The sequence below is a fragment of the Stigmatopora nigra genome, chromosome 5 (genome assembly GCF_051989575.1).
Source record: "Stigmatopora nigra isolate UIUO_SnigA chromosome 5, RoL_Snig_1.1, whole genome shotgun sequence".
NCBI lineage: Eukaryota > Metazoa > Chordata > Actinopteri > Syngnathiformes > Syngnathidae > Stigmatopora > Stigmatopora nigra.
In genome coordinates, this window is record NC_135512.1 from 17,347,043 (window position 1) to 17,374,542 (window position 27,500).

General features: G+C 42.6%; 1 protein-coding gene across 6 annotated transcripts in view; it reads left to right on the forward strand.

Annotated features, from left to right (window-relative positions):
* Positions 1-27,500, forward strand: part of LOC144196417 (neuroligin-1-like) — a 66,127-nt gene that overhangs the window by 19,700 nt on the left and 18,927 nt on the right. For all 6 annotated transcript variants that reach the window (XM_077716578.1, XM_077716580.1, XM_077716581.1 and 3 more), the window contains 5 exons: positions 2,322-2,381; positions 8,287-8,439; positions 11,174-11,386; positions 14,674-14,940; positions 26,219-26,580. In XM_077716578.1, coding sequence (XP_077572704.1) covers positions 2,322-2,381; positions 8,287-8,439; positions 11,174-11,386; positions 14,674-14,940; positions 26,219-26,580 — 1,055 coding nt within the window. The remainder of the gene's footprint in view (positions 1-2,321; positions 2,382-8,286; positions 8,440-11,173; positions 11,387-14,673; positions 14,941-26,218; positions 26,581-27,500) is intronic.

A 27,500-nucleotide genomic window follows, 5' to 3' on the forward strand; every position in this document is an offset into this window, starting at 1 on the left:
TTCTTCTCTATTTCTTCTCTTTATTTCTCTTTCTTCTATCTTCTTTCTCTTTCTTTCTCTTCTATCTTCTCTTATATCTCTCTTTCTCTCTTCTCTTCTCTTCTATTTCTCTTTCTTTCTATTCTTTATCTTCTTTCTATCTTCTTTCTCTCTTTCTTTCTCTTTATTTCTCTTTCTTTCTCTTTATTATCTTTCTTTCTCTTCTTTCTCTTTCTTCTCTTTCTTTCTCTTTTCTTCTCTTTCTTTCTCTTTCTTTCTCTTTCTTTCTCTTCTCTTTCTCTTCTCTTCTCACACACAAAACACACACTAATAATAATAATCTCTCTCAAACCAACAACACCACAAACAACCACAACAACCCAAACACACACAACCAAAACAACCAAACACACACCCACACAAAACAACACCCAACAAACCAACCAACACAAAACCACACCAAACACACAAACACAACCAACCAACAAAACACACCACAACACCCACACAACACAAAACACAACACCAACACACACACCAAACCACACAAACAAACACACAAACCCAACAACACCAACCAAAAACACACACACACCAACCAACAACACCAAAACACCCACCACAACCACACACCAACACACACACCAACCACCACAAACACCAACCCAACCCACACACACACACAAACCACCACACACCAACCAACCAACCACACTCACCCACAACCACCAACCCACCACACCCCACACACACCACACCAACCCACACACACACACCACACCCACACCCAACCACCACCCAACAACCACCCACCACACCCACCCACACCCACCACACACCCAACACCACACACCAACACCACAACCACACACACCACACCACACACCTCACACCACCACACCACCCAACACACACCCACAACCACCCACACCCACACACACCACACCTCCCAACCCTCCCACACCCTCCACCTCCACACACCCACACACCACCTCCCTCCTCCACTCACCACCACACCTCACACTCCCCCTCACCACCACTCCCTCCCACTCCCTCTCACCACCCTCCCTCCCTCTCACCTCCCTCTCCACCTCCCTCACCACACCTCTCCCTCCCTCCTCACCTCTCCCTCCTCTCCCTCCCTCTCCCTCCCCTCTCCCTCCTCTCCCTCCCTCTCCTCCCTCCCTCTCCCTCCCTCTCCCTCCCTCTCCCTCCTCTCCCTCCCTCTCCTCCCTCTCCCTCCCTCTCCCTCCTCTCCCTCCCTCTCCCTCCCTCTCCCTCCCTCTCCCTCCCTCTCCCTCCTCCCTCCCCTCCCTCCCTCTCCCTCCTCTCCTCCCTCCCTCCTCCTCCCTCTCCCTCCCTCTCCTCTCCCTCCTCCTCCCTCTCCCTCTCCCTCCCTCTCCTCCTCCCCTCTCCCTCCCCTCTCCCCTCCTCCTCCCTCTCCCTCTCCCTCTCCTCTCTCCTCCTCCCCTCCCTCTCCCTCCTCCTCCCTCCTCTCCCTCTCCCTCTCCCTCTCCCTCTCCTCTCCCTCTCTCCCTCTCCCTCTCCCTCTCCCTCTCCCTCTCCCTCTCCCTCTCCCTCTCCCCTCCTCTCTCCTCCTCTCCCTCTCTCCCTCTCCCTCCCTCTCTCTCCCTCTCTCTCCCTCTCTCTCTCCCTCCCTCCCTTACGGGCGGACGGAGGGTTACGGGCGGACGGAGGGAGACGGGCGGACGGAGGGAGACGGGCGGACGGAGGGAGACGGGCGGACGGAGGGAGACGGGCGGACGGAGGGGGGCGGGCGGACGGAGGGGGGCGGGCGGACGGAGGGGGGCGGACGGAGGGAGACGGGCGGACGGAGGGAGACGGGCGGACGGAGGGAGACGGGCGGACGGAGACAGGCGGACGGAAACAGATAGGGAAGTGAGACCTTTACATCCCACCCATCTCTTGCCACCCTCCTCACACATGCAAAATATGCATGTTTGGCTGGTTGAACACTCTAAATTGCCCCCAAGTTAGTCTGAGCGTGAATGGTTGAGCATCTCCTTGAGCGGCACGGAATATGGTTTTATAATAATTTTTGTATTGATGAAATTAAAATTACACATACGCACACGCAAATGCACAAGCAAACGCACACCCGTACGTACACATACATACACATTCCCACATACACAAATGCACATACACACACGCACGTACGCACATATGTACATGAAACTGATGGGGTTCTGTAGCTCCAACAAGGTTAAGAACCTCTGATTTGGACAAACAACAATCATAGAAATCCTCATTTTGAGCCAGTATACAGTTTGTTTCTGATGGCCGATTTTAATCCTGCCTTTTCCATCTTGGTCTTTTAGGTCCCCTCACAAAGAAACACTCTGATGATTTAAATGATAGCGACCACCCAGGAGACGAAGGTACTTGTCATATCCCAAATGATTGATTACCGTGAATAAAGAAACCAAATTAACTCTCAGGATTCTTCAAATTTGACTTTGTGGATGCAGCTAGAATTTTGTGTGTATACTCATGCATTGTTTGCATTTGTTTTTTTTTTGTTGTAGAGTGGTGGCATATTTCCTATGTAATATGTGGTTGGGTGGCATTCATCTGCAGTGGCTTCTGCGACACATCCGATTCTTATATGCACCACTCCTATTATTAAAACATAACTAAACAAGTACAATTATCAAGAAGTGTATTTATTAAATATTTAAGTTATAAGCATATGAAAAGACCCCAAACCAGTTTGGCCACATGGGCTCAACATGAACAAACAATTATTAAGCCAGTTGGCAAGTCTACCCAGATATTCCCTCCTTTGTGACTATAAAAATATCAAAACTTCATTCATCACGACGCTACTTTTCAATGAAATTCTTCACAAATCACTTCAATCATGGTAGTTCGACAATGGCATTAATGGTACGCTTGTTCAAAGCTGAGAAGCAGGGTAAGCAACAGGTTAGGATAACAAGCACGAGGTCAATAACAGTTACAAATAGTATAAGGGATTTCAAAAGTGTGTCATCATGAGCCAGAGAAGAACCAGTCAAGCCATTCTCGTTGTGGAACCGAATCTCCGGTCACAGCGCTCCGCATGTTCCCTATAGCCTGCAGGGCATCATGGACCGAGCAGGACGCGTCGGCATGGATGAAAGCGCAGCACGAGTGTCCCACAATAGCACACACACCTCCTCAATGGGTGGCCACTACGTCAAGAGCAGGGCGGCCCTGGAAAATCACCTGGGCCATGGCGGCTACCTGGGCCTCTCGGCCTTGCTGCAGCCAGACTGATGCGCTGACACAGGCCCGGAACCTGCAGTCAATGGTCTCCAGACGCAGAGCGTTCCTTGCCAAAGCACCCAGGGGAACAGAGTCATTAGGATTTTGGAGGAGACTGACCAGTGTTTGTGTTTGAGGGGCACATCCGAGCCCCACACTGGATCCTGGTCGTGAGCTCCGACACTCGTTCATCAGCTCTGCCGGTGGTGGCCAACTTGGTGAAATTAGCGGTGAAATTCACACGATGAGGTCCGTCCCCATGTGGAGATGACCAGCATTTTCTTTTTATCACCTTGATGAGTACCAGGTCGTCTGGGGACAGGACCTCCTGTGTGGGAGAACGACAAGATGTCGGCAGATCATATGCATTTATCACAGTTCTTTTTTGGAACATTTGCATAACCACTGAGTGAGAAAATCTGTTTCTCCAGTCTCCTCCACCACCAGTCTGAGTTCTATTGTTCCATTGGTTCTTTCAAAGAGTCCAGCACTTTGGGGGCGGCAGGCACAATAATACCTCAGGTTGATTCCAAGATGCCGTCCCATAGCTTGGATCACGCGGCTCATGAAGCGAGCACCACCATCACTCCAAATGACTCCTCGCTTGTGCTGTTCATTGCCTTGAGAGTTGTGTCTACAGCAAGTAAGACAGTTTCTGCAAATGTTCTTTTTTTAAAGTAGGTTTGGTGACCACTGGGAACATGCATTGTTTGTTGTACTATACCTATCACCCCCCCCCCCCCTTGTTGAGACATGGCTCCTCCCATGGCTCAATTTTGCAATTACTTCAAAGAATGATTGTGGGATGCATGGTTTGTTTGCATAGAGGCCACTCTTGCGTTGAGTGGCTCCTTCCACCTCCCACTGCAGCTTCTCTTTTTCTGGTCATTTATTTCAACCCTTTGTAAGAAGGTTTAGTCTCAATTGAAACGCCAATATAAATAGTTTCCAATGGTTTTATGGCATTGCTTGTTGAGCAATAATCTTTCCAATCTATACTGGAGTGGTTGGCATTTCGTTTTATTACATCAGAAAGTTTATCTCACCTGTCTCCTCAAACGTTTCAACTATGATAACTTTCTTACAGTGTAAAAGGTGGCTCCACATCCCCATCTCGGTTATTTTCACATTGGTTGGTTGGTCAGCAATGCTTGGTATGGCTCGACATGAACAAACAATTATTAAGCCAGTTGGCAGGTCTACCCCAATACCCCCACCGGAAAATCCAGCCCGCAAAGGGTGTTGAAGACGCCGTGCGCACGATCTTAATCCAGACATCAAACAGTAGCGCGTGGGTTCCCGCTTCAGCGTATTCACATCCTGCTCGAAGGACCAACTGATAGATTCATAAATAATTATACTTGAGTATAATTATAAAACATGGCAGGCAGACATCTGATTCAATTATTGACATTTAATTAAATAGGTATCTTTGATGAGTAGACTTATAAGTGAGAATACATCCAAAATTCTTCTCCATCTCAGAATTATCCTCCCGAACAGTAATTTCGTGTACGGCTTTAAAGCCATAAATCAAAACAATTACAAGGTTACTGATTAATCCAACTGCGTAAGCAAAAACAAACAAGCCTTCATTCGACATAACAATTCCGTAAAGATGCGAGAAGAGTGTCACGATGTACGTCATTATGCGAGTATTTCCGGAGGTGATTGATGGTCATCTGCTGGTATCAACAGTGCTTCACGGCCCTTTGTTGCAAACCCAGATCAACAGTCCTCAGAAAGACTGTGATGGATGTTAATGGCGAAACGGCAAAAATTGCACTAAAATGATGTAAAATCCACTTCCTAGCAGAATTTAGGGATTACATACAAACACTGGAGCTTTTCAGATATCAAAACCGGACCCACAATTGAAATATTATTTAGGAATACAGCCATATTTTACTCACCAAAAATCATTTTTAATTGTACACAATATCCATCCTCCTTTCTTTCTTCCTTCTTTTCTATCGCCATCAAAACTAATGATGAAGGTCGAGCCTGTCCTGTCATATTTCTGGCATAGTCGTGTCTTGAAAATGGCTTTAAATCCACCCCCCAATATAGTTGCTAGTGCAGCTCGCTCCCAATACAGCTAGGTAGCTCTCATAGTTAGCGCACTGAAAGTGGCGGACACACACTTTTCCCGGCTGTAACAGCTTTGGAGTAGACTGCCCTTTCTTAATGATGTCCATTTTTTTCTGGAAAGTCTGTCTGGAAAATAGCTTTGTGAGCAAATCTGCAACCAAATCCATTTGTTTTCACCCGTCTGCCATTGTGGGTGGAGCTTGTGATCTCTGGCTGACTCACTTTGGCTTTTGTCCGCCTATTAGCCAATCATAGTTGGTGAAAGCGATGACGTATCCCTCCGTCCACGAAATGGCCTTGGTGTCACCAAATCGAATTGGTTAAATCAACAGTCTTATCGACGCTTGTTTAATGCAGCAGAGCCTGCAGAACTGATTGTGAAGGCATTGAGGCAGATTTCTGACCCTGGCAACAAATAATGGCTGAAATGTGATTGGTTAAATACTTCAATATGAAAACACACATCTGGAAGCAGTGCAACCAGGGGGGAAAGCAATGAAAGGAAGCTAACAGACAATTTAGAATTCTTTAATAAGTATTGATGGACAGAATATGATGTATGATTCAGATATTTCTTAGGCCAGCAGAGAAGGCCTTGACGGCCCACCACTGTCCAAGAGACATATCTACAAATTTAAATTATTCTCTTTTGTCTCTATTTAAGAACTGACACCCAGAATCCATCAAATACAGGGGTCTAAATCCTATTCCGAAAAGGGCCGCAGTGGGTCGTGGTCTTAGTTTCAACCGATCCAGTGTCGACACCAATGAGTGGTCTTTTAAAATAAGTAGCACCTAGCTGCAATCAACTGATTACACTGAAATTCCACAAATAATCTCTCAGCGCCATTTAGCATTATTGTAACTACATCCATAAATGAGTTTCTTCCTTGAACCTTGGAAGTGTTCAGTTATCATACCGGTCCTCAAATCAGGGAACCGCACAATAACCAACAACATGCTGTCAGCCGTCTCAAAAGTCTCGGAAAAGAAAGTAGCGTAGCAAATTTTGGATCACATCAACAGCTGTCCATACACCCTTAACAGTGTGCAATTCGGCTTTAGAAAACATCATTCTACCGAAACAGCGGTTTGCTTCTTTCTAGAAAACATTTAATCAAAACCAGATAATGGTGGGGTCATTGGTGGGGTCTTCATTGATTGCAAAAATGCTTTTGACACCATCAACCTCCTGATACTGCTGACTGTACTGTCTAATTTTAATTTCTCACCATCGATATTGGAAATAATGGATTTTGGGACGTCTGGGATTTGTTCCTTAAGCGGAGGAGAGGGGGGTACTGTCACATTTTGTCTGAATTTTATTGGAGGTTTGTGTTTGTGCGCGTGTTTTCCCTTTCTCTGGTAGCCAGCTGTTTTGAGTTTATTTGATTAGCCTTTTGTGTGTACAGTGTTCCCTCAGTTATCCCGGTTAATTGGGACCGGGACCACCCGCGATAAGTGAATTTCCGCAAAGTAGGGATGCCCCTTAAAAAATGCTTAATTTGAATTTAATTTTTTTTTTTTTCTGAGAGTGATTATGGACGCCGCGGGTAGTGAACGTCACCCACACAACAAGCATCGGCAAGCTAGCATAACGGGAAGGCTAGATCTAAGCAGCAAGATGAAGGGAGGAGGTCAAAACGCTATGTATGTATAAAGCTATTGGTGGCCAGCTAGCGTCGACAGTCAGCAAGATGGAATGCCTATCCACTCGAGGACTGCCACTAACGTGAGGGCGACTTTGCATCTACAAGCAACATGGGTTGTGCCGGAATTGATAGGTTTCCAGAAATCAATCATTGGTCACAGGTTACATGCAGGTACTGTGATGCTTCAACTTTCGCAGCTCCAGTACATCCGTTTTTTTCATCTTAAAAAAAAGGTTAATAAAAATATAAATTTCCATGCTGAAAATCGCCAGTGGAAGACAGAAGTTGAAAAATGGCGGAAGTCAGGGCAGCACTTCCTCGGCGCATAAATGGGTGGCACTCGGCGCAGAAAAAGGTTTACGATAGCTTAGCCAAGACAATGAAGACATGTCAGCCTTGTGTCAGAGCCTCCTCGCCAGGCAGACCTGGAGGCAGTGAAATGCTATGTCGAGGAAGAGTTCCCTTATGAAATATAACCAGTAAAAATATCTTTTGTAATATCCTATTTTTAAATTTTTTTCCAGAGTATGTGAATGAATTAATTTGTATTTAGTTCATTTCTATGGGAAACGTTGATTTGAGATACAGTGGTACCTCGAGATACTTATCTTTTCAATCAGATGTACCTTTAAAGCATTTGTTGAAAGCTCAAAAAAAGGAGGTTTTTAACCTCCTAGAACCTGGCACAACACATTTTCGACTACAAGGGCCTGGCGTACACAACATTTTTCTCACAAACTATATCATGTAAAAATATAATTATTTATTTTTACACTCATCAGGGCCCAATTAGCATAAATATCAAAGAGAAAATAAAAATGTATTCCTTGCAAGAGTCTGGGTCTTAGTAGTATACATGATGGTTATCTCCTCTCCAAAATGAATTATTAGTGCTGTGGTTATCATTATCTCTGTACAGTGTTCCCCCGGTCATCGCGGTTAATGGGGACCGGGACCACACGCGATAAATGAATTTCCCGCGAAGTAGGGATTCCCCTTCAAAAATGCTTAATTTGAATTTAATTAAATTTTTTTTTAAAAAGTTTACCCCCCCTCCTGTATACAGTACACCGGGAATACGGGTAGAGAGAGTGAAATTCATGTTCTAACAAAAACAACTGTAAAATATGTTGTCTCAATGTATTATTTGTATTTTTTTTTTTTAATTCCCAAAAAAATCCACGAAGCTCTGAGTCCGCGGTGGCTGAACCGCAAAGTAGCGAGGGAACACTGTATTAGACGTTTAATTTTTCGTTTATTTTGTTTCTAATATTTTTTCCTGCTCTATCTTTAGATATCAGGGAGAGTGGGAGTCCCAAACCAGTGATGGTTTTCATTCATGGTGGATCCTACATGGAAGGAACTGGAAACATTTTTGATGGCAGTGTCCTGGCCAGCTACGGAAATGTGATTGTCATAACAGTCAATTATCGGTTGGGTGTTTTAGGTAAGGGTAAGGATATGCTCAGACAGACCGACATATTAGCCCTTGCTCCCTCGAATGCATCATGTCGCCACAGATAAGTGCCGCGACACTACACTTCCTGTATCTGATATTTTTTCGTTTTAAATTGTCATGCTGGAGTTGGTTTTATATTATCTCCCATTTGCAGTGGATCCATGGCTGTGCAAGGTTAAGGAATTGTAGAAGCCACCCAATTCAGCAGAGTAGCTATTCCGTCAAAGAGTAATTGTGAGTCAAGATATGACCCTCCTTGTGTCTCTAGCGGCGAGTTCGTGGTTCTTCACGGAGTTGTTTTTTTAGTTTTTGTCACTATACCTAACATTAACTGAAATCTTGGGTTAATTATTGGTGTAGGTATATTACAGTATTTATTGTATGTTGAGATATTGTAAAGAATTGGGTTAAGGGAGAGCTGGCCGATATGACAAAAATTGTTAGCACAACAAAAAAAAAAAATTTATATATATATATATATATATATATATATATATATATATATATGTATGTATGTATGTATGTATGTATGTATGTATGTATGTATGTATGTATGTATGTATGTATGTATGTATGTATGTATGTATGTATGTATGTATGTATGTATGTATGTATGTATGTATGTATGTATGTATGTATGTATGTATGTATGTATGTATGTATGTATGTATGTATGTATGTATGTATGTATGTATGTATGTATGTATGTATGTATGTATGTATGTATGTATGTATGTATGTATGTATGTATGTATGTATGTATGTATGTATGTATGTATGTATGTATGTATGTATGTATGTATGTATGTATGTATGTATGTATGTATGTATGTATGTATGTATGTATGTATGTATGTATGTATGTATGTATGTATGTATGTATGTATGTATGTATGTATGTATGTATGTATGTATGTATGTATGTATGTATGTATGTATGTATGTATGTATGTATGTATGTATGTATGTATGTATGTATGTATGTATGTATGTATGTATGTATGTATGTATGTATGTATGTATGTATGTATGTATGTATGTATGTATGTATGTATGTATGTATGTATGTATGTATGTATGTATGTATGTATGTATGTATGTATGTATGTATGTATGTATGTATGTATGTATGTATGTATGTATGTATGTATGTATGTATGTATGTATGTATGTATGTATGTATGTATGTATGTATGTATGTATGTATGTATATATATATATATATATATATATATATATATATATATATATATATATATATATATATATATATATATATATATATATATATATATATATATATATATATATATACATACATACATACATACATATAGTGTAGTGGGGTTAGCACTAACGTTACTAACGTTAGCACTAACCCCTCTACACCGAGCCATTGGTTGTTGTTCCTCTTTGCAAGATTATTTAATATTTTTGTCAATATTTAAATAATTTATATCAAACTGTGAGTTAATGTGCTTAAAGAAGAAAGTCTTAAAATGACAGAAAAACAAAACATTACAATATATATATATATATAGATATAGATATAGATATAGAGATAGAGATAGAGATAGAGATAGAGATAGAGATAGAGATAGAGATAGAGATAGAGATAGAGATAGAGATAGAGATAGAGATAGAGATAGAGATAGAGATAGAGATAGAGATAGAGATAGAGATAGAGATAGAGATAGAGATAGAGATAGAGATAGAGATAGAGATAGAGATAGAGATAGAGATAGAGATAGAGATAGAGATAGAGATAGAGATAGAGATAGAGATAGAGATAGAGATAGAGATAGAGATAGAGATAGAGATAGAGATAGAGATAGAGATAGAGATAGAGATAGAGATAGAGATAGAGATAGAGATAGAGATAGAGATAGAGATAGAGATAGAGATAGAGATAGAGATAGAGATAGAGATAGAGATAGAGATAGAGATAGAGATAGAGATAGAGATAGAGATAGAGATAGAGATAGAGATAGAGATAGAGATAGAGATAGAGATAGAGATAGAGATAGAGATAGAGATAGAGATAGAGATAGAGATAGAGATAGAGATAGAGATAGAGATAGAGATAGAGATAGAGATAGAGATAGAGATAGAGATAGAGATAGAGATAGAGATAGAGATAGAGATAGAGATAGAGATAGAGATAGAGATAGAGATAGAGATAGAGATAGAGATAGAGATAGAGATAGAGATAGAGATAGAGATAGAGATAGAGATAGAGATAGAGATAGAGATAGAGATAGAGATAGAGATAGAGATAGAGATAGAGATAGAGATAGAGATAGAGATAGAGATAGAGATAGAGATAGAGAGAGAGAGAGAGAGATAGAGAGATAGAGATAGAGATAGAGAGATAGAGAGATAGAGAGATAGAGAGATAGAGATAGAGAGATAGAGAGATAGAGATAGAGATAGAGATAGAGATAGAGATAGAGATAGAGATAGAGAGATAGAGATAGAGATAGAGATAGAGATAGAGATAGAGATAGAGATAGAGATAGAGATAGAGAGATAGAGATAGAGATAGAGATAGAGATAGAGATAGAGATAGAGATAGAGAGATAGAGATAGAGATATAGATATATGTCCATGTCGTTGCGTATTTGAGAATTGTTTTAATACATGTCACAGAACATCATTTTTTTTCCCTATCATATAAAAAAAAATATTTCGATTGATTTGAAACATAATTCTTCCCTTACAGGTTTTTTGAGTACTGGTGACCAAGCAGCAAAGGGGAACTATGGTCTGTTAGACCAAATTCAGGCTCTTCGCTGGACCAGTGAAAATATTGCAGCTTTTGGTGGTGATCCTTTACGTATCACTGTGTTTGGCTCGGGGGCAGGAGCCTCCTGTGTCAACCTTCTCACACTTTCTCACTACTCAGAAGGCAACCGCTGGAGCAACTCTACAAAAGGTAAAATATATATATTCTATTACAATTCAGTAGTATCAATAGTATTGGTAATAAACACTAAATATCTAATCACCACACTTATGGGTGATGAAACCACCACCAAATCTTGCCACGTGATACGCTTTGCGCATGTCTGTCTAGAATCCATGGTTAGGAGCGGATAAACGTGATAAGGCAGATTGGTACAGATAGAGTGTGAGAAAGAAATCTGATTTTTATTTAATATTTATTTTGAGGATTTGATAAAAAAACAACAAATGTGTATAAAAGCCCACTTCACCATCTGTGTACAAAGTATAAAGTACAGTGTAAAGTAATAAGGAATATATTAAGAAATATTAAAATGTAATAAAAAAGATAGAAAGGCTGTAAAACACGAAAAACAAATAAGATTGGACAGAGCTACTGCACTGGCTCCCGCCTGACGCCGCCATTTGAAAAGAAATGCATTTAACGACGATTACGTGTACCTCTACGTGTATGTGTACTGATTGTGAAGGCCTTGAGACAGATTTCTAACTCTGGCAATAAATAATGGCTGAAATGTGATTGGTTAAATGCTCCAATATGAGAACACACATCTGGAAGCAGTGCAACTAGGGGGAAAGCAATGAAAGAAAGCCAACAGACAGTTGGGAATTATTTAATAAGTATTGATGGACAAAATATAATATATTATTCACTGTGCTAACCCCACCAAGCCATTGATTGTTGTTCCTCTTTGCAAGAGTATTCAATCTTTTTGTCAATATTTAAGTAATTTATATCAAACTGTGAGTTAATGTGGTTAAAGAAGAAAGAAAGTCTTAAAATGACAGAAAAACAAAACTTCACAATCATTAATCAAAGAAATTTGTAAAGACATGAATGTAAAAAGTATAATGTACAATGTGAAGTCATAAGGAATATATTAGGAAATATTAAAATGGAATAAAAATGATGGAAAGGCTGTAAAACACGAAAAACAAATAATAGTGGACAAAGCTACTGCACCGGCTGCCGCCTGATGGCGCCATTTGGAAAAAATGCATTTAATGACAATTACTACATGTTAGCCCACTCGTTATTTTAGCACATTGCACAGCACAGCGGCTGAGTGCTGTCAACATGTGCCTCCTATTACACAATTATACACATTTCTCAGGGATCTGATTGTGTTTAACTGAGATAATAAATAGATTTTTTCTTCTGCTGTAATGTCTGTCACCCCGCCAAACGGCTTACCAGGTTTATGACACGGTGGGAGTAAAGCTCCAACGTCAAGATGTGGGTTTGAACCCACTCGGTTGTGACAGTCCCAAATTTTCCTACCTCCATTTTTCCATGTTTTTCCTTTTTTTTACACACAATCAACAGTTGTTAATTGCTCGGGAGAAACAGCAAGAGGGAAAATTCAAAGCACATTAAATTGATCTGAATTTCATTCTATATGAGATCTTACTACCTGGAGATTCCCAAACAGCAGCTGTCTTCAAATTCCTATGAAATGTAATACAGCAAATCATTATTAACTTGAAATAACAGTAACATGACCTTTTGGCCATATTGATAACACAATAACAGAGTACATTCATTCTTTCATCACGGGAGAGATAGAGATAGAGATGGAGATGGAGATGAAGAGGGAGAGGGCGATGGAGATGGAGAGAGAGAGAGAGACAGAGAGAGAGAGAGAGAGACAGAGAGAGAGAGAGAGAGAGACAGAGAGAGAGAGAGAGACAGAGAGAGAGAGACAGAGATGCAACTTTACTTACAAACTCAACAGAAATACACACAAATACGACTCAAAAACAATCTTATCTCAGCAGGTTAACGACCTAAGATCTTTCCCCACAGACTCTTCTCAAATTTGGATGTTTCTATAAATTATGCAGAATTGAAACCTGCTTAACTTTTTGTTTTGCCACCCCAAGAGTCTACAAGGAAAGTCCCGATTTCGTCTGGACCTTCAGAACAAATCATGACCAGTGTATATTTGTAGGATTTTATTTTCTTTGCTCTGAAAGATTTGGTGAGACAAGTGACAAAATATAGGGGGAGGGGGAGGGGGAGGGGGAGGGGGAGGGGGAGGGGGAGGGGGAGGGGGAGGGGGAGGGGGAGGGAGAGGGGGAGGGGGAGGGGGAGGGAGAGGGAGAGGGAGAGGGCGAGGGAGAGGGAGAGGGAGAGGGAGAGGGAGAGGGAGAGGGAGAGGGAGAGGGAGAGGGAGAGGGAGAGGGAGAGGGAGAGGGAGAGGGAGAGGGAGAGGGAGAGGGAGATGGGTTTCGGGTTACAAAGAAACATGCTGGGTTGAAAACAAATATTATTGGGTCATCTTAGACATCTGTTGAGACAGAGATTCTCAAGATATGACGCTTCCCTTTGAACAAAAAACAGGATAATTAATCATATTAGGAAAAGTTTTACATATGCCAGAACAGAGCTCGTTTATACAACAAACACCAGTGGTAGGAAGAATGGTACGTGGCCCCCATGATCATATAGTGATAGGCACCTTGTTCAGTAAGATTATAGTTACCCTACATTCTGGTGGGAAAATATCTTTTGAACACTCCACAAACTGAAATGTATATTTTAAAATATGTTACAATACTTAATGCATTTGAACCAGGAAGACTTGCTGTTAATGCTCATGTTTCAGTCCCATTGATGCTGTTATACGTCCAGTCCTTGTTGACTTGGAGGGTTTGAATTCATCATTTGCTGCCATCTCATCCCAGTCAAAATGAAATGTCTAGCGCTGTCAATGGCAGCCAACAAGTTGATCACAACACAATCTGCAAAACTTAGTATTGCCTATCCAGTCTTTCTCATATGGGCAGAAATTTATATTGATGCTGTCACATGACTACATGGTAGAGAAGTGGTTAGCACGTCCGATTTACAGTTCTTAAATTGGTGTTCAATCCCTGGATTGTTACACCCTTCCAGTGTGTTTGTGTTTGTGTCTTCTCACCGTTCCTGTGTGGGTTTTTTTTTCCATGTGCTAAGGCTTCGTCCCCTATCCCAAATACATGTTTGATACACAGAATAATGAATCCAAATTGTCCTTAGGTATGAGTGGGCACTAAAGATGGTTCTTCCCTTTATGCCCTGTGATTGGTCACTAACCAATTCAGTGTTCCCCACTTAATGCCCATAGTTGACTCTGACAGGCTCCAGCATCTTCACAACCCTTGTAAGGATACGCAGAGTGGAAAATAAATTAATGAATATTTCTCTGACAGTAATGCAATTCTAATGACTGTTAAAATAATATTTTTTTATTTTTCTTCTTCAAACATATCTAGGTCTTTTTCAAAGGGCCATCACCCAGAGTGGAACAGCACTGTCGAGCTGGGCTGTTAGCTTCCAGCCAGCTAAGTATGCCAGAATGCTGGCCCGCAAAGTTGGCTGCAACCTCAAGGACACAGTCGAGCTTGTGATGTGTCTTCAGAAAAAACATTACAAAGAGTTGGTCAATCAAGATATCCAGCCAGCACGATACCACATTGCTTTTGGACCTGTTATTGATGGTGACGTAATCCCTGATGACCCTCAAATACTGATGGAACAAGGTACAAGTACAAAATTCAATTGATATTTAAATTAGAGTGCTCCTATAATTATCCTTGTGGCTTTTCTAACTACAAACTTTGGAGTGAAAAGATGGGAAATAATGAAATACTATTTTATCCTAAGAACAGCCAATGGGAGAAATTTTGGAGAAAATATTACATAAAGCTCAATTTCATTTAGATATTAGCAGCGTAGAAAATGTGTACTTTGGTAAAAAGGTGACCGAGAGACCAATGATAAGGTGGGTGGAAGTGGTGATGGTAAAGGATGGAAGATTGCATGCCATAGTGACCCCAAATTTAACAAAGCAAAATAAGTAGTAACCAGGTGGACATTCTGTTGCACCAGTGCTCAACATTAAGTCAGGAGGAAGGTCTTGACCAGGGGTGATCAAACAATTTTTTTCTCCAAGATCTGTTTGCATACTTGTCAACTTTTTCCCATATTTTATACATTTTTTGATAATTTCAAATTGTGTAAGAACTTTTGCAGGCACAGGAAAACTTTTTTTAGGTATTTTTTTTAAAATCCGATGTCATTTTATCCATTTCGGCTCTAATCCGGATCATCTCTGTCACACTGGTAGCAGCGGAAAACAGCATTGTCAACTGCTGATATTGTCATGGAGTCCCCATTCATCTGTCCGACGTCCAGCATATAAATATAGAATGCAAGGTACCTAGACAGTGAAGCTGTCAGTGTTTTTGTTGTTATTGTTGTTGGGCCACCCAGGCTCCTAGTGGTTATCCTCAGCCGCGCTAGAGCTGCCACTGGAACGCGGATTAGTTCATCCGGGGGGTAGCCGGACGTGTGGGGCAGTCGAATATCTCCGGCTGGATGAAAAACGTAGGGTGCCACGTTCCTGGTTGGCAGTTCTGGGTGGTATTTGTTGGATTCGAAGGCCGCGACGGGCGGCCTCTAAGGAGACACCCCGTGAAGGTTCCAACTTTGTCTCCCACCTGTCAGTGTCATACAGTGACATCTGCAGAATCTTGAATAGTGCATACACAAGGCTAATGTCACCCCGTCTGTCAGGTTTAAGACCATATACATTCAATAATATCGGAGCAGAGGAAACACACAGCCAGTCGGGATGAGAATTTAAACCACTTCATATGAAGGAGGAAAGCCAGAATAGCCAGAGCAGAAAGATGGTCTATCTTCCTGAATGACCGTTTGGAATTCCTGGCAACTCCCTACAAACAACCTGGTTTTATTAGCACGGGATCATGTGACAGAGACAAACTTAAGGCGGGAAAGTACACAAAGAAATGGGGGTGTCGTGATAGATAACACCCCCCCTAACTAAAAGAGGCCGTGACGGGAGTTACCACTAGGTCGTGCAAATTTCTATTCCAGTGACTACACTATATAAACCAAAAGACATAATAATAATAAGCATAAAATACATTCATACTTCACACCGTCCACCTTGAGGAAAATTATAGACTTTAAAGTGTGCCCTATGTGAGTAAATATGTTCCGGGTTGTGATTGAGCGATTTGTTATCGCTTAATATGGGGAATTCCAATCATAAATAATGGGAGCAATTGGCCGAGGTTGTGTGTTTGCTCAAGTCCCATATAACATTTCAAATTCATCAACTTGGCGATCGACAACAAGCCCGCAATCGAAGTATTTAGAACTCCTGGTTGACTGTTTGTGATGATTCACCAAATTTCAACCCAAGTATCAACATTTTTCAGTGATTGGGTTTGAGATTATGCTCACTCTAGAAATCTCCCACATCCACCTGGATAGGACATTAGATGAGACCTCAACCAGAGCCAGACGCCATTTCCGGTGCGCAGTGACTGCTGGGATATTTAGTCCTCTTGTCAATACACCCAGGTTGACGTCTGTGAGAACTTTGCACTAATAGTATCAATATACTACAATGGTGAACACAGTAATTTGGTGCTACATGCACCAAATTCACGCTACACCCGCACGCTAAAAACACGTTTTTAAAAAGGTAACGCAAGCAAGACTGAGTTTGGTTGTACTTTATTTAGCCATTTTACAATGTACCCGCGTCATCATCAACAACTAAACCATCAAAGTCCTAATTTTCTGTGTCCGAATTGAACAATTGTCCATCGAAAGCGCTGAGTTTAATAAGTTCGTCCAGGCGGCCACAATCCATAGTAGCTAGCTAGTAGCTAGCATAACTATTCCAAGGCTGTCTTCCATGGTTCGCAACTGTGTTGACGGTGACCGATGTATTGACAAAAGAACTACTAAATATCCCAGCATTCACTGCACAGTACTTTGTCTACGGGAAAACCGTAGTGTCGGGGGATGCTTGCCCTATCAACTGATTTATTTCATTTTATCGTGATAACAATTTTAGTTTTATTTCAAATATAAAGCACACTGGATTATAAGGCGCCCTGTCTATTGTGGAGAAAATTTAAGGATTTTATGTGCGCTTTATAGTCGTGAAATTACGGTACCCTTTAATGAGAACAGTCTGGTTGATCACCCATTTTAGCCAGCGCATCGAAGTCTGGCGGTGTTCCTGTGGTGGCATTTCTAACAGAGAAGTTGTTCATCACCGTTAGGGTTATCAGTTTTACATTATTATATATTTGCTTGCAATGAAGAACGCTTTGCTTAAGGATGTGTTTTGAGAACTGAGATGCCTGTTGTAAAATATTGTGTAATAAACAGCAGGAGAGGCCTTGAACACCAGAATGAACCGGGACCAAGGCGTGCAAGGTTGGATTCTCTCTTGCAAGAGTTAGGAGTCTGTTTTCTGTTTTATTTGTGTGAATTTGTGAATGTCTATTGGTCATTTTTTTATCCCTGCAATTTTTTATTTTTTATTTTCACAGTATATTTTAAAGACTGTGTGACGCTAAACTCGAGAAAATATCGCCGACTTTTTAACCAAGCACAGCTTTACAAACAATGGCCCTTACAAAAGATTGACATTTTCGACCAGTTTTCTTCTCATTTTTAAAAATAAACTGTCCATAAAGTATATCGATTTAACTCTATGTAAAAGGTGTGCCACAGATTCATTAAAAACTATATACAAATATTTTCTTATGCTATACTATCTGTTCGGATTGGATTCAAATGAATCCGACCAAGCCTTAAAACCATTTGTCCGGTGGGTCTGATCAATCACTCATCTGGGATCTGTGGGGTGATTTGTTGGTATTCCTCACACTAAAAGTCTGTTCACACACATGTAGAGCCAAATAACACCAGAATCCTCTCTGCAATGATCTTTGGAAATTTGGCTGCACGTAATGAAACATAAAACCCATCCAGTTTCAGGGAGTTGAACTTTAATACCATGTGACATTGGAGATCAATCATTTCCAACGGCAACTCCTGTGGAACTGTTTCCGGGTCTTGTGAGAAGGCCTTATAGCAGGGTTGGGCAAACTTTTCGGCCCGGGGGCCATATTGACTTTAAAAATTTGACAGATGGGCCGGGTCAACACAAGACACGATACATATAAAAAAGTGCATCCGTTAACAGTACATATGAAACTTAAACAGAAAAAAGGACTAAAGTATTAACATACTCATCACTCATCATTAAATTAAAAAGTATAAAGTACAAAGTAAAGTAAGAAAGAATGTATTAAGAAATAATAAAATGTCATTTTAAAAAAAAGATAAAAGGGGCTGTAAAACACGAAAAACAAAGAGTTAAAAAAATTAAAAATCAAAAATTGGACAACATCGGCGGACCGGATTAAAAAACCTAACGGGCCAGATGTGGCCCGCGGGCTGTAGTTTGCCCATGCCTGCCTTATAGTCTACGCAGATACGAATTGACTTGTCTGCTTTGGGTACCACTACTATTGGCGCGGCCCACTGACTATCTTACACCTGTGAGACAATGCCAGCTTTTTCTAGGCGATTTAACTCATTCTCAACTGCATTCTTTAATGCTTAAGGCACTGGTCTGGCCTTCCTGAAGACCGGTTTGGTATTTGGCTTTATTGTAATGTTGGCCTTAAAATCACGAATAGTGCCTAGCTCCTCAGAAAACACTGCTTTGTGTCTCTGCAACACTGCCCCCACATCCGCATTGCTACAGCCCCTTGCTGGTATAACTGAGAAGATGCTTGCCCAGTTTAGTTTTAAGTTTGTGAGCCAGTTATGGCGCAGGAGGGCTTGTATATCAGAAACAAGTGTCACAGCAGCACCTGTGTCGAGTTGCATCTCGAGAGAAGTTCGTTCTAATTTGACTTGTACTGCCATTTCCTTCCTCCAATTTCCGATAATATGTGCAGGATACACGGCATTCAAGTGATATGACCCAAACTGTTCATCATCAACATTTCCTGTTGTCTCATTTTTATCTTCAATTACATACTGTATGTCCTTGCCTATTCTTTGTTTTACACATTCTTGCTATGAAAAATGAAAATCAGATATAGGCATTGTCGTCATCATTGACTTGACAAAAAGACTAGTAGTCATCATACCCTTAGCTGCGTACGATGAATTTGTACAGCGCTTCTCCACAGGTTGCCATCCCAGGCAAGACCCCTTAACTGACATATTCAGACTTGTTAGCACTCCGCCACGATGGAAACATCGCATCACCTCTTGTTGCCTCACTGATGCTAACAAGAATAAAATGTATCACTTAACTCTCACTGTCTTCTTACTTACCCTCCCTCAGTTCGCCTGTAAAAGGCAGATCCACGTCAAAAATTGTGGGTAATGGATCGGGCGTTTGTCAAAAAGATACTAGGAAGCGGGGCTTGGAGTGGTTGTTGTCGTAGCCCAACCGCAATGGCCGCCCGACATCCGCTCCCCTGCCTCCTTTCTCTTCGCCGGCGTACTTTGGGTGGGTTGGATATCCTCGGATATCCCGGAGGTCTCCGGATGTTCTTGGGGGTATCGATGGTCAGTCCGTAGTAAGTTGTGAAATTGGGTGTCTTGCCTTTCAACGAACGAACTGGAGAGCAATGCGCCGCTGCGCCCGAGCGCGCCGCCATCTTGAACTCCATGTGCCCTCTATGTGCCCTACTTTGGAACATTTGTGGCATGTCTCTGTTTTATAATGACATAGTCCAGCTTTGTGGTTGCTACCGCCACATCGCTAACAGGGTTGGTGATTTTTCAGCTCTCTGTGGTCTAAAATTTTACCCTTCCATTTGCTCATGGGTGTTTGGTATTTCCACGCACTTATGCTTGTTTTTTCCTTTGTCGATCCTATTCACTGTGGCAGGTCTCTCCAGTTTGCTACGGAACTCAAACTTATTCTTCGATGCCATTTCCATTGATAGCGACAGTTCCCATGTTTTTTTAAATGTCAGACCTTGCTCCGCGAGTAACCTTCTCTGAATAGCCTCCACTCTCAATCCACTAACGAATCTGTCTCTCAGTGCTCATCTAAATGAGGACCAAATTCACAGTGGGTGGATAGCTGCTTTAACGGCACAACATAATCTGACAAAGACTTGTTTTCTTTCTGATTCCTTTTTTGAAATTTGAATCGCTACGCAATCACCAGCGGTTTCGGCTTGTAATGTGATAATGATGATAATTTTCCGCCAGTTTTCAGCCAATTTGCAGCCAGTTTTTTAGTTTTGGGTTGGTATTGTTATTTCATTGTTTTTCTCCATGTGTTCTTATGTTTGCTCTCCTACTCATTTGTCCCTTCTGTCATTGATAATTAGTCCCTGTTTTGTCTATTTAAACCCCACAAATCATTTCGTTATTGTCAGATCGTCTGGTTTGTTTTTACCATTTCAGGTTGCCATGCTCCATGTTCCATGTCCCTCATTTTCCCATGTCTTCCCGTCAGGTTTGATTATGTGATTTAATTTCTAAGTCGTTATTTTCGAAAGATGCTGCCTAAGTTTTGATTTGAGCACCATTTCCCTTGTCCTTGCCTGCTATCCTGCCATTGTGTCCTACTGCCAAAGATGTGACGGAACAATCCGACCAGTGCATGCCGGCTCTCGCTGACGCTTTTGTTTGACTGCCTCCCAGTTCAAATTATACGATTCAGCATCTTTGTGCCGGTTGACCCACCAGCCTCGCTGTGACGGCTGGCCCACCAGGCCTCCCCATGCCGGCTGGCCCAACAGTCCTCCCCATGCAGACTGGCCCACTAGTCCTCCCCGTCTCGAAGCCGAAGCCAGGCTCCAGCGTTCCCATGCCAGCTAGTCCCCTGCCCTGGCGTCACACTCCCGCTCTCCCCGCTTGTGCCGGTTGACCCACCAGCCTCGCCGTGACGGCTGGCCCACCAGTCCTCCCCATGCTGACTGGCCCACTAGTTCTCCCCGTCCGAAGCCGAAGCCAGGCTCCAGCATTCCCATGCCAGCTAGTCCCCTGCCCTGGCGTCACACTCCCGCTCTTCCCGCTCTGCCCGCTCTCCCCGCTCTGCCCGCTCTTCCCGCTCTGCCCGCTCTTCCCGCTCTCCCCGCTCTGCCCTCTCTTCCCGCTCTGCCCGCTCTTCCTGCTCTGCCCGCTGTCCCCGCTCTGCCCGCTCTCCCCGCTTTGCCCGCTCTCCCTGCTCCGCCCCCTCTCCCCGCTCTCCCCGCTCCCGCTCGTCCTGCTCCCGCTCGTCCTGCTCCCGCTCGTCCCGCTCACCCCGCTCCCGCTCAACCGTCCCCCGCTCGCCCCGCTCCGGCCCTGCCCGCTCCCGCTCTCCCCGCTCCCGCTCTCCCCCCTCCCGCTCGCCCCGCTGCAGCTCGCCCAGCTCCCATTTGTCATGCTCCCGCTCGCTCCCCTCCTGCCTGGCCCGCTCCTGCTCCGCCCGCTCCTCCTCGGCCCGCTCTTTCTTGACCACTCCTGCTCGGCCGGCGACTCTCCGGGCCCCGGGGACAAGGGGGTCAGCGGCGGCAACTCTCCGGGCCCCTTGGACGAAGGGGTTGGCGGCGGCGACTTTCCAAACCCTCTGGATGAGAGGGTTGGCGGCTGTGACTCTCCAGGCCATCTGGATGAAGGGGACGGCAGCCGATGATCCTTATCTACTTCTGGAGTATGTTCAGGGCAGGACGCCTGGCGATCATTTCACACCCGCTGGACAGGCCACTCTCTCGCCACTCCACTGACCGGCTCAGGTGCCCGCCCGACTCCTCCTTGAGGGCCGCTCGGGACGACCGGCAGAATGCTTTTTCAGAAACACAACCACGCACTCCCCACTTGGATATTTTTTCTGTTGTTTTTGTTTTTGGATCCGTCGCCTGGTGGGTTAGGTACTGTTAGGTTTGTGTTGGCACTGTTATTTCATAGTTTTCTCTGTGTGTTCTTATTTCCGCTTTTCTACTCTTGTTTGTCCCTGCTCACATGCCGTTCCGCTCGCACAGCTCCACGTCATTGATAATTAGTTCCTGTTTTGTCTATTTATACCCCACAAATTATTTTGTCAGTGTCAGATTTTTGTTTTGTACCATGCCATGCTCCCATGTTCCATGTTCCTTGTCTTCCCGTCACGTTTGATTCTGTGATTTGATCTCTTAAGTTGTTGTTATTTCTTAAAGATCTTGCCTCGTTAGGATTGTTTGGTTATTGTTTTTCCATTGCTTTCTCCCTGGGTTTTGATGTCAGTCTCCATACTGTTGTTTGTCCCGTTGCTCTCGCAGCAGCTGCGCGTAATTTAGAATTAGTTACTGTTTTGTCTATTTATACCCCACTGATTTTGTGTCATTTGTCGGATCGTCCGCTTTATTTGCCTTTCTGTGTGTCTACGTGGTCTCGTTCTTCGCTTCCCCGTGTGTTCCCTAGCCGGGATTGTTTTTTTGTTTCTCGCCAAGTCCCTTGTTATTTTCCTTGCCTCCTGCTTAAGTGAAGGTTTCATTTGAGCACCACTTCCCTCATCCTCGCCTGCTACCCTACGATTGGGTCCTATTCCTCGCCTCGACGTCTTGGCAGAGATGTAACAGAACAATCCGGCCAGCATGGACCCAGTGGGAAGCTACCGAAGCTCTGGCCGATGCCAACCATGCAGCTCATATTCCCCCGATTATTGGCCCCAACCCTCACTCCGTCGCCCCTGGCTACTTGCTCAACGAGGAGAGAATACTTGACTTCCATCGTCCCCTGTTCATCGGCCAAGCTCCCGTTATTCATTCTTTCAATGGAGGGAGAATCCTCCACCTCCATCGCCCCCTGTTGATCGTCTCAGCTATCTGTGTTTGGACTCAGATTTTTCTGATTGTGATGATGGTCATGAGCTAATTGATTTGTGGGCTGCTGATTCGGACTAGGACTGTTATTCCCTCAGCCTATTTGGACTTCGATACACACCGCCCGCTGGATCTTGACACCGTTCTCTTCTCTAATGAGACCTGACCTGGATTCCCAGCTAGTCATCTGCAATGGACAACCACACTGCGCCCCGCAGGGAGGCTCCGTTAGGAGTGTCGAACACCTACCTCCTTGTCTTTGTGGGGAGGTGCAGCAGCAAGATTTTTCCCTGTGTCGGCTGGCATGCTATGCCGTCCTCCTGGAGAAGGTGGCGAGCACCGCGATGTAGGAAGAAGAGGAAGGAGAAGCTGGACACACGAGCCCCCAAGTTAGCTCCTCGCTCGCCTTTCCCCGTCTAAGCTCCCGCAAGCCTTCGCCATTCCGAGCTCCCCACGTGCTTTTGCCCGTTCGAGCTCCCCGCATGCCTTTGCCTGTCCGGGCTATCCCGCACGCCCCAAAGCCGGCCCCATGCTTGTTTAGAACCAAAAGGCAATTGCTGCGTCATTAAATAATTCTCTTTTGAAAAATGGGTTAGATTTAGAAAGGAAATTTTCAGTTACACGCATGCGGGCCCCGCAGCTGATATTGCCCCTGCTATATCTACACTCTCAGTAATAGGCATCTGAGCATGGTCGGGGCTATGTAACCATGATATAGATGCAGAATCATGAGCTCCCGCCGAGGTGGAAACCTTGCCACCACTTTGGAATGCAGAAAATTGTGCTGCCATCTTGGTGCGTTTCATTTGTTTACACCTTTCTCAAATCGATACCTAATGAGAACTTTTTTGGCATAATTGGGGCGACAATGACAATGCAAACATATGTAAATGTTAGGTTCATTAATAATTACCCTCGTTCGTAATTATCAATAACTGCAGGCAGACATCTTATTCAATTATTGACATTTAATTAAATAGAATGGATCACGGATAAAACCTCAGAGGGGAGATTCAGCAAGCCAGAGTTCCTCCTACAACTTCCGAACGTCTCCCCGAATAGACATTTTCGTACGACTCTTATTGCCATGAATCAAAACAATTTACAGAGTTGTTGATCATTCCATCACGTATGAGTAAAAACAACATCTGGAACTACAATAACAATCAAAGTATTTTACCAATAACAAAAACAGGAGACTAGACCTAACAACATTTAGATTAGAACAATTATGCCTTCCTTGACCTAAGAATCATATAATAATTACATAAAGAAAAACCCGAAGTGCGTCACTATGTTGTAAATAACAGAAGCAACATTCTTGTTATTGGCCGAATAGCCCTGGCCTCGTTACAAAAGGGATCACTGAATCTCGAAGACTCAGATTGGGTGAATTGTTTGTATAAACATTCTGGAACAGGCAGTCCAGGTTAAAGATGACTTGGCGGTTATTGATGACCTCAACACTTTGAGAATAATAAGAGAATGATTTAACAAAGAAATGACTTAATACAACTATATTTATAATAGTAATACAGAATAAACCCAACATTAAAGTATACAAAAAAAGAATGTATAATAAATCCAAAAGTAGTATGCTTTTAAGAAAAAGGAAGGGAAAAGTGACGGTTAATTTCAAAAGAAAGGCTGACAAATTTTACATATTTAAGCAATGTCTGGGTGTTATTTTTGGTATTGCATAGTTCATGCAACTAACTTGGGAAATGACTAAGCAGAAGCCTTCCAGTGTGCACTGAAGAAAGTATGGATTATGGAATCATCACAGAGTTTATTACTTAAAAACATCGCAAAAGAGCCGCAAGCTAACATATTTATTGTCAGGCATACTCATTGATAATACTTGAAAATGATCAATGCTTGAGTTTACATACTTAGAAAAGGTAAAAAAAATGCAATAACCCGTCTATTAGGATTCGACAGTCGTTTTGGCCACTATAATGTCAACTCCGTACGATGCACGGTTTGGATCCGATAGCCATTTCTGGCCCCCATATTGTCAACTCTACGATGCAGGGTTTGGACAAAAGTAGCGTGAGGATGTTAAGATAAAAATCCAACCATCCATAAATTACGCTTTATCTATTCCTGCTACTCTGAAACATTTTTTTCCGTGTCGTGACGGAGACTCGGCGAGGCACGATGGTGCTGAATCCGCTGACCCATGACGCCTTTCAAAGTCATTTACAAACATAATTTTGGGAATAATTTCTGCCAGCGAGTTTCCAGGTGCACACACACATGCCACAAACCTTATAAGGATTAGAGAATAGATGAATAGTGATTTATGGATGGGTGGATGTTTTTGTAACCGTCCAACCGGACAGATCAGCCACGCTGTGCGTCATGTAAAACTAATGATTCATACATCAACTCTGCAAATAAAAGTTGAGTTTACACAATTAGAGAAGGTGAAGAAACCACTGTGAGGATCCGACAGCCGTTTCTGGTCACCATAGAAACAATTTTAACTCTCTACGTTGCACGGTTTGGACAAACGTAGCTAGATAATCTTAACACACACACACACACACATTTCTCACGCTTCCTAAGGATTATCGATAAAATATACATTTTTTCAAATTCAAGATATAAACATTCCTCGCAGCACTGATTGGCAGAGCAATGTCATGTGATCATCTGCAGCCAGTGATGGTCAAGTGGGTTATGTTATCGTGATGAGTCGATGTGTCTTAACCTCTGCAGCAGAGGGTCCACCGAATCCCCGAGAGCGACTCACCGAACCCCTTGGGTTTGCTCAAACCCAGTATCTAACCACTTTCTAATCAGAATGTGCTAGTTTGTATTCACAACAGCCCGAAAGGTGCTCACCACAAATGTTTTAGATTTAGTCTGTACCAAACAATGAAGGTCTGAATACACCCTCAGATTCAAAATGAGTGTGTTGTTTTTTTTAAAAAAATGTTTTCTAATTTGTGGAATAAAGGATCAGCTGTAATTCCCATTGGTGTCTTGGGAGTGCACAAAGTGGAAAGGGAGACAAAAATCTCTGCAACCCTGCTTTGGATGTTTTTTCTGTGATCCGAGGATGAGCACAAAATGATATGAAGTTTACAATTTATGTTAAAATGTTGCATTGCTACTTTTTAAGTCTCATCAACCTTTTTCTATGTTTAATTTACAGGTGAATTCCTTAACTATGATGTTATGCTCGGAGTGAACCAGGGTGAGGGTCTCAAATTTGTGGAGCTGATCGTGGACAATGAAAATGGTGTTCAGGCCAATGACTTTGACTATGCTGTATCGAGCTTTGTCGATGACCTCTATGGCTACCCAGAGGGTAAAGATATACTCAGAGAAACCATCAAATTTATGTACACAGATTGGGCCGACAGGCACAATCCAGAGACACGCAGAAAGACCTTGCTGGCCCTATTCACTGATCACCAGTGGGTAGCACCTGCTGTTGCCACAGCAGATTTGCACTCGAGCTTTGGGTCACCAACTTACTTCTATGCATTCTATCATCACTGTCAACTAGAACAGGTACGCCTCTAACATTGTTTTTCCCACTCAAATTCTAGCATTGTTTTTCCTAATCAAATTCTAACATTGTTTTTCCTGCTCCAATTCTACATCTGTGAAATGAACAACTTTTTGGTGCTTCTCTAGACGGTGGTACCTCTACTCACAAAATTAATTAGTTCCAGAAGTGCCTTCATAGGTTTGATTTTTCATAAGTCGAAGCATATATTAAATTAGCACAATTCATTCCACGATCTTTAATACTACCTAAATGAGTGCTTCTCAATTATTTTTTGTTCACGCCCCCTTCCCAACTGAAAAATAGTATTTTGCTATACAATTCTAAGTACACCTCTGCATAACTTCCTGAGCGAACTCTGACAGTTAGCGCGCTATTCACAGAGTGAATGTGTAATGACACTTTATCCTAGTCCGGAGAAGTGATGTCTTAAATCACAAGCTCCCCATGTATTGCTTCGCGCTCCCTTGGCATCTCTCCCCATCCTGCTTCGGGGGCCCGTCCAACTATTTAAGAAGGACTGTCCTAAACCATATAACATTATAAAAGTATACAAGTCAATGTTGTATGAAATATATATATGCAAATGTTTTTTTTTTTTTTAATCGAACCATCATAGACAGATTATCCATTGAGATTTCGGTTGAAGCAATCAATGAGTGTAGAGATCTGAATAGACTTGTAAAACAGAGTTGGTGAAAAGGTGTCTTAATGTTTGATTGGACTAAAAACCTGCACCTACGGTGGCCCTTTATGGACTAATTGCCTACCTTTGTTCTACCCAATGGGAGGCTAGTGGACTGTTGGGAGATGCCTGCAACTCTACCGAGAAAATATCAAAATGAAATACTGAATATAAGAAGTATATACAATTTAAGGGATGTTTGAAGTTTTGCAATTTGGAAATTTTGATTGTTTTATT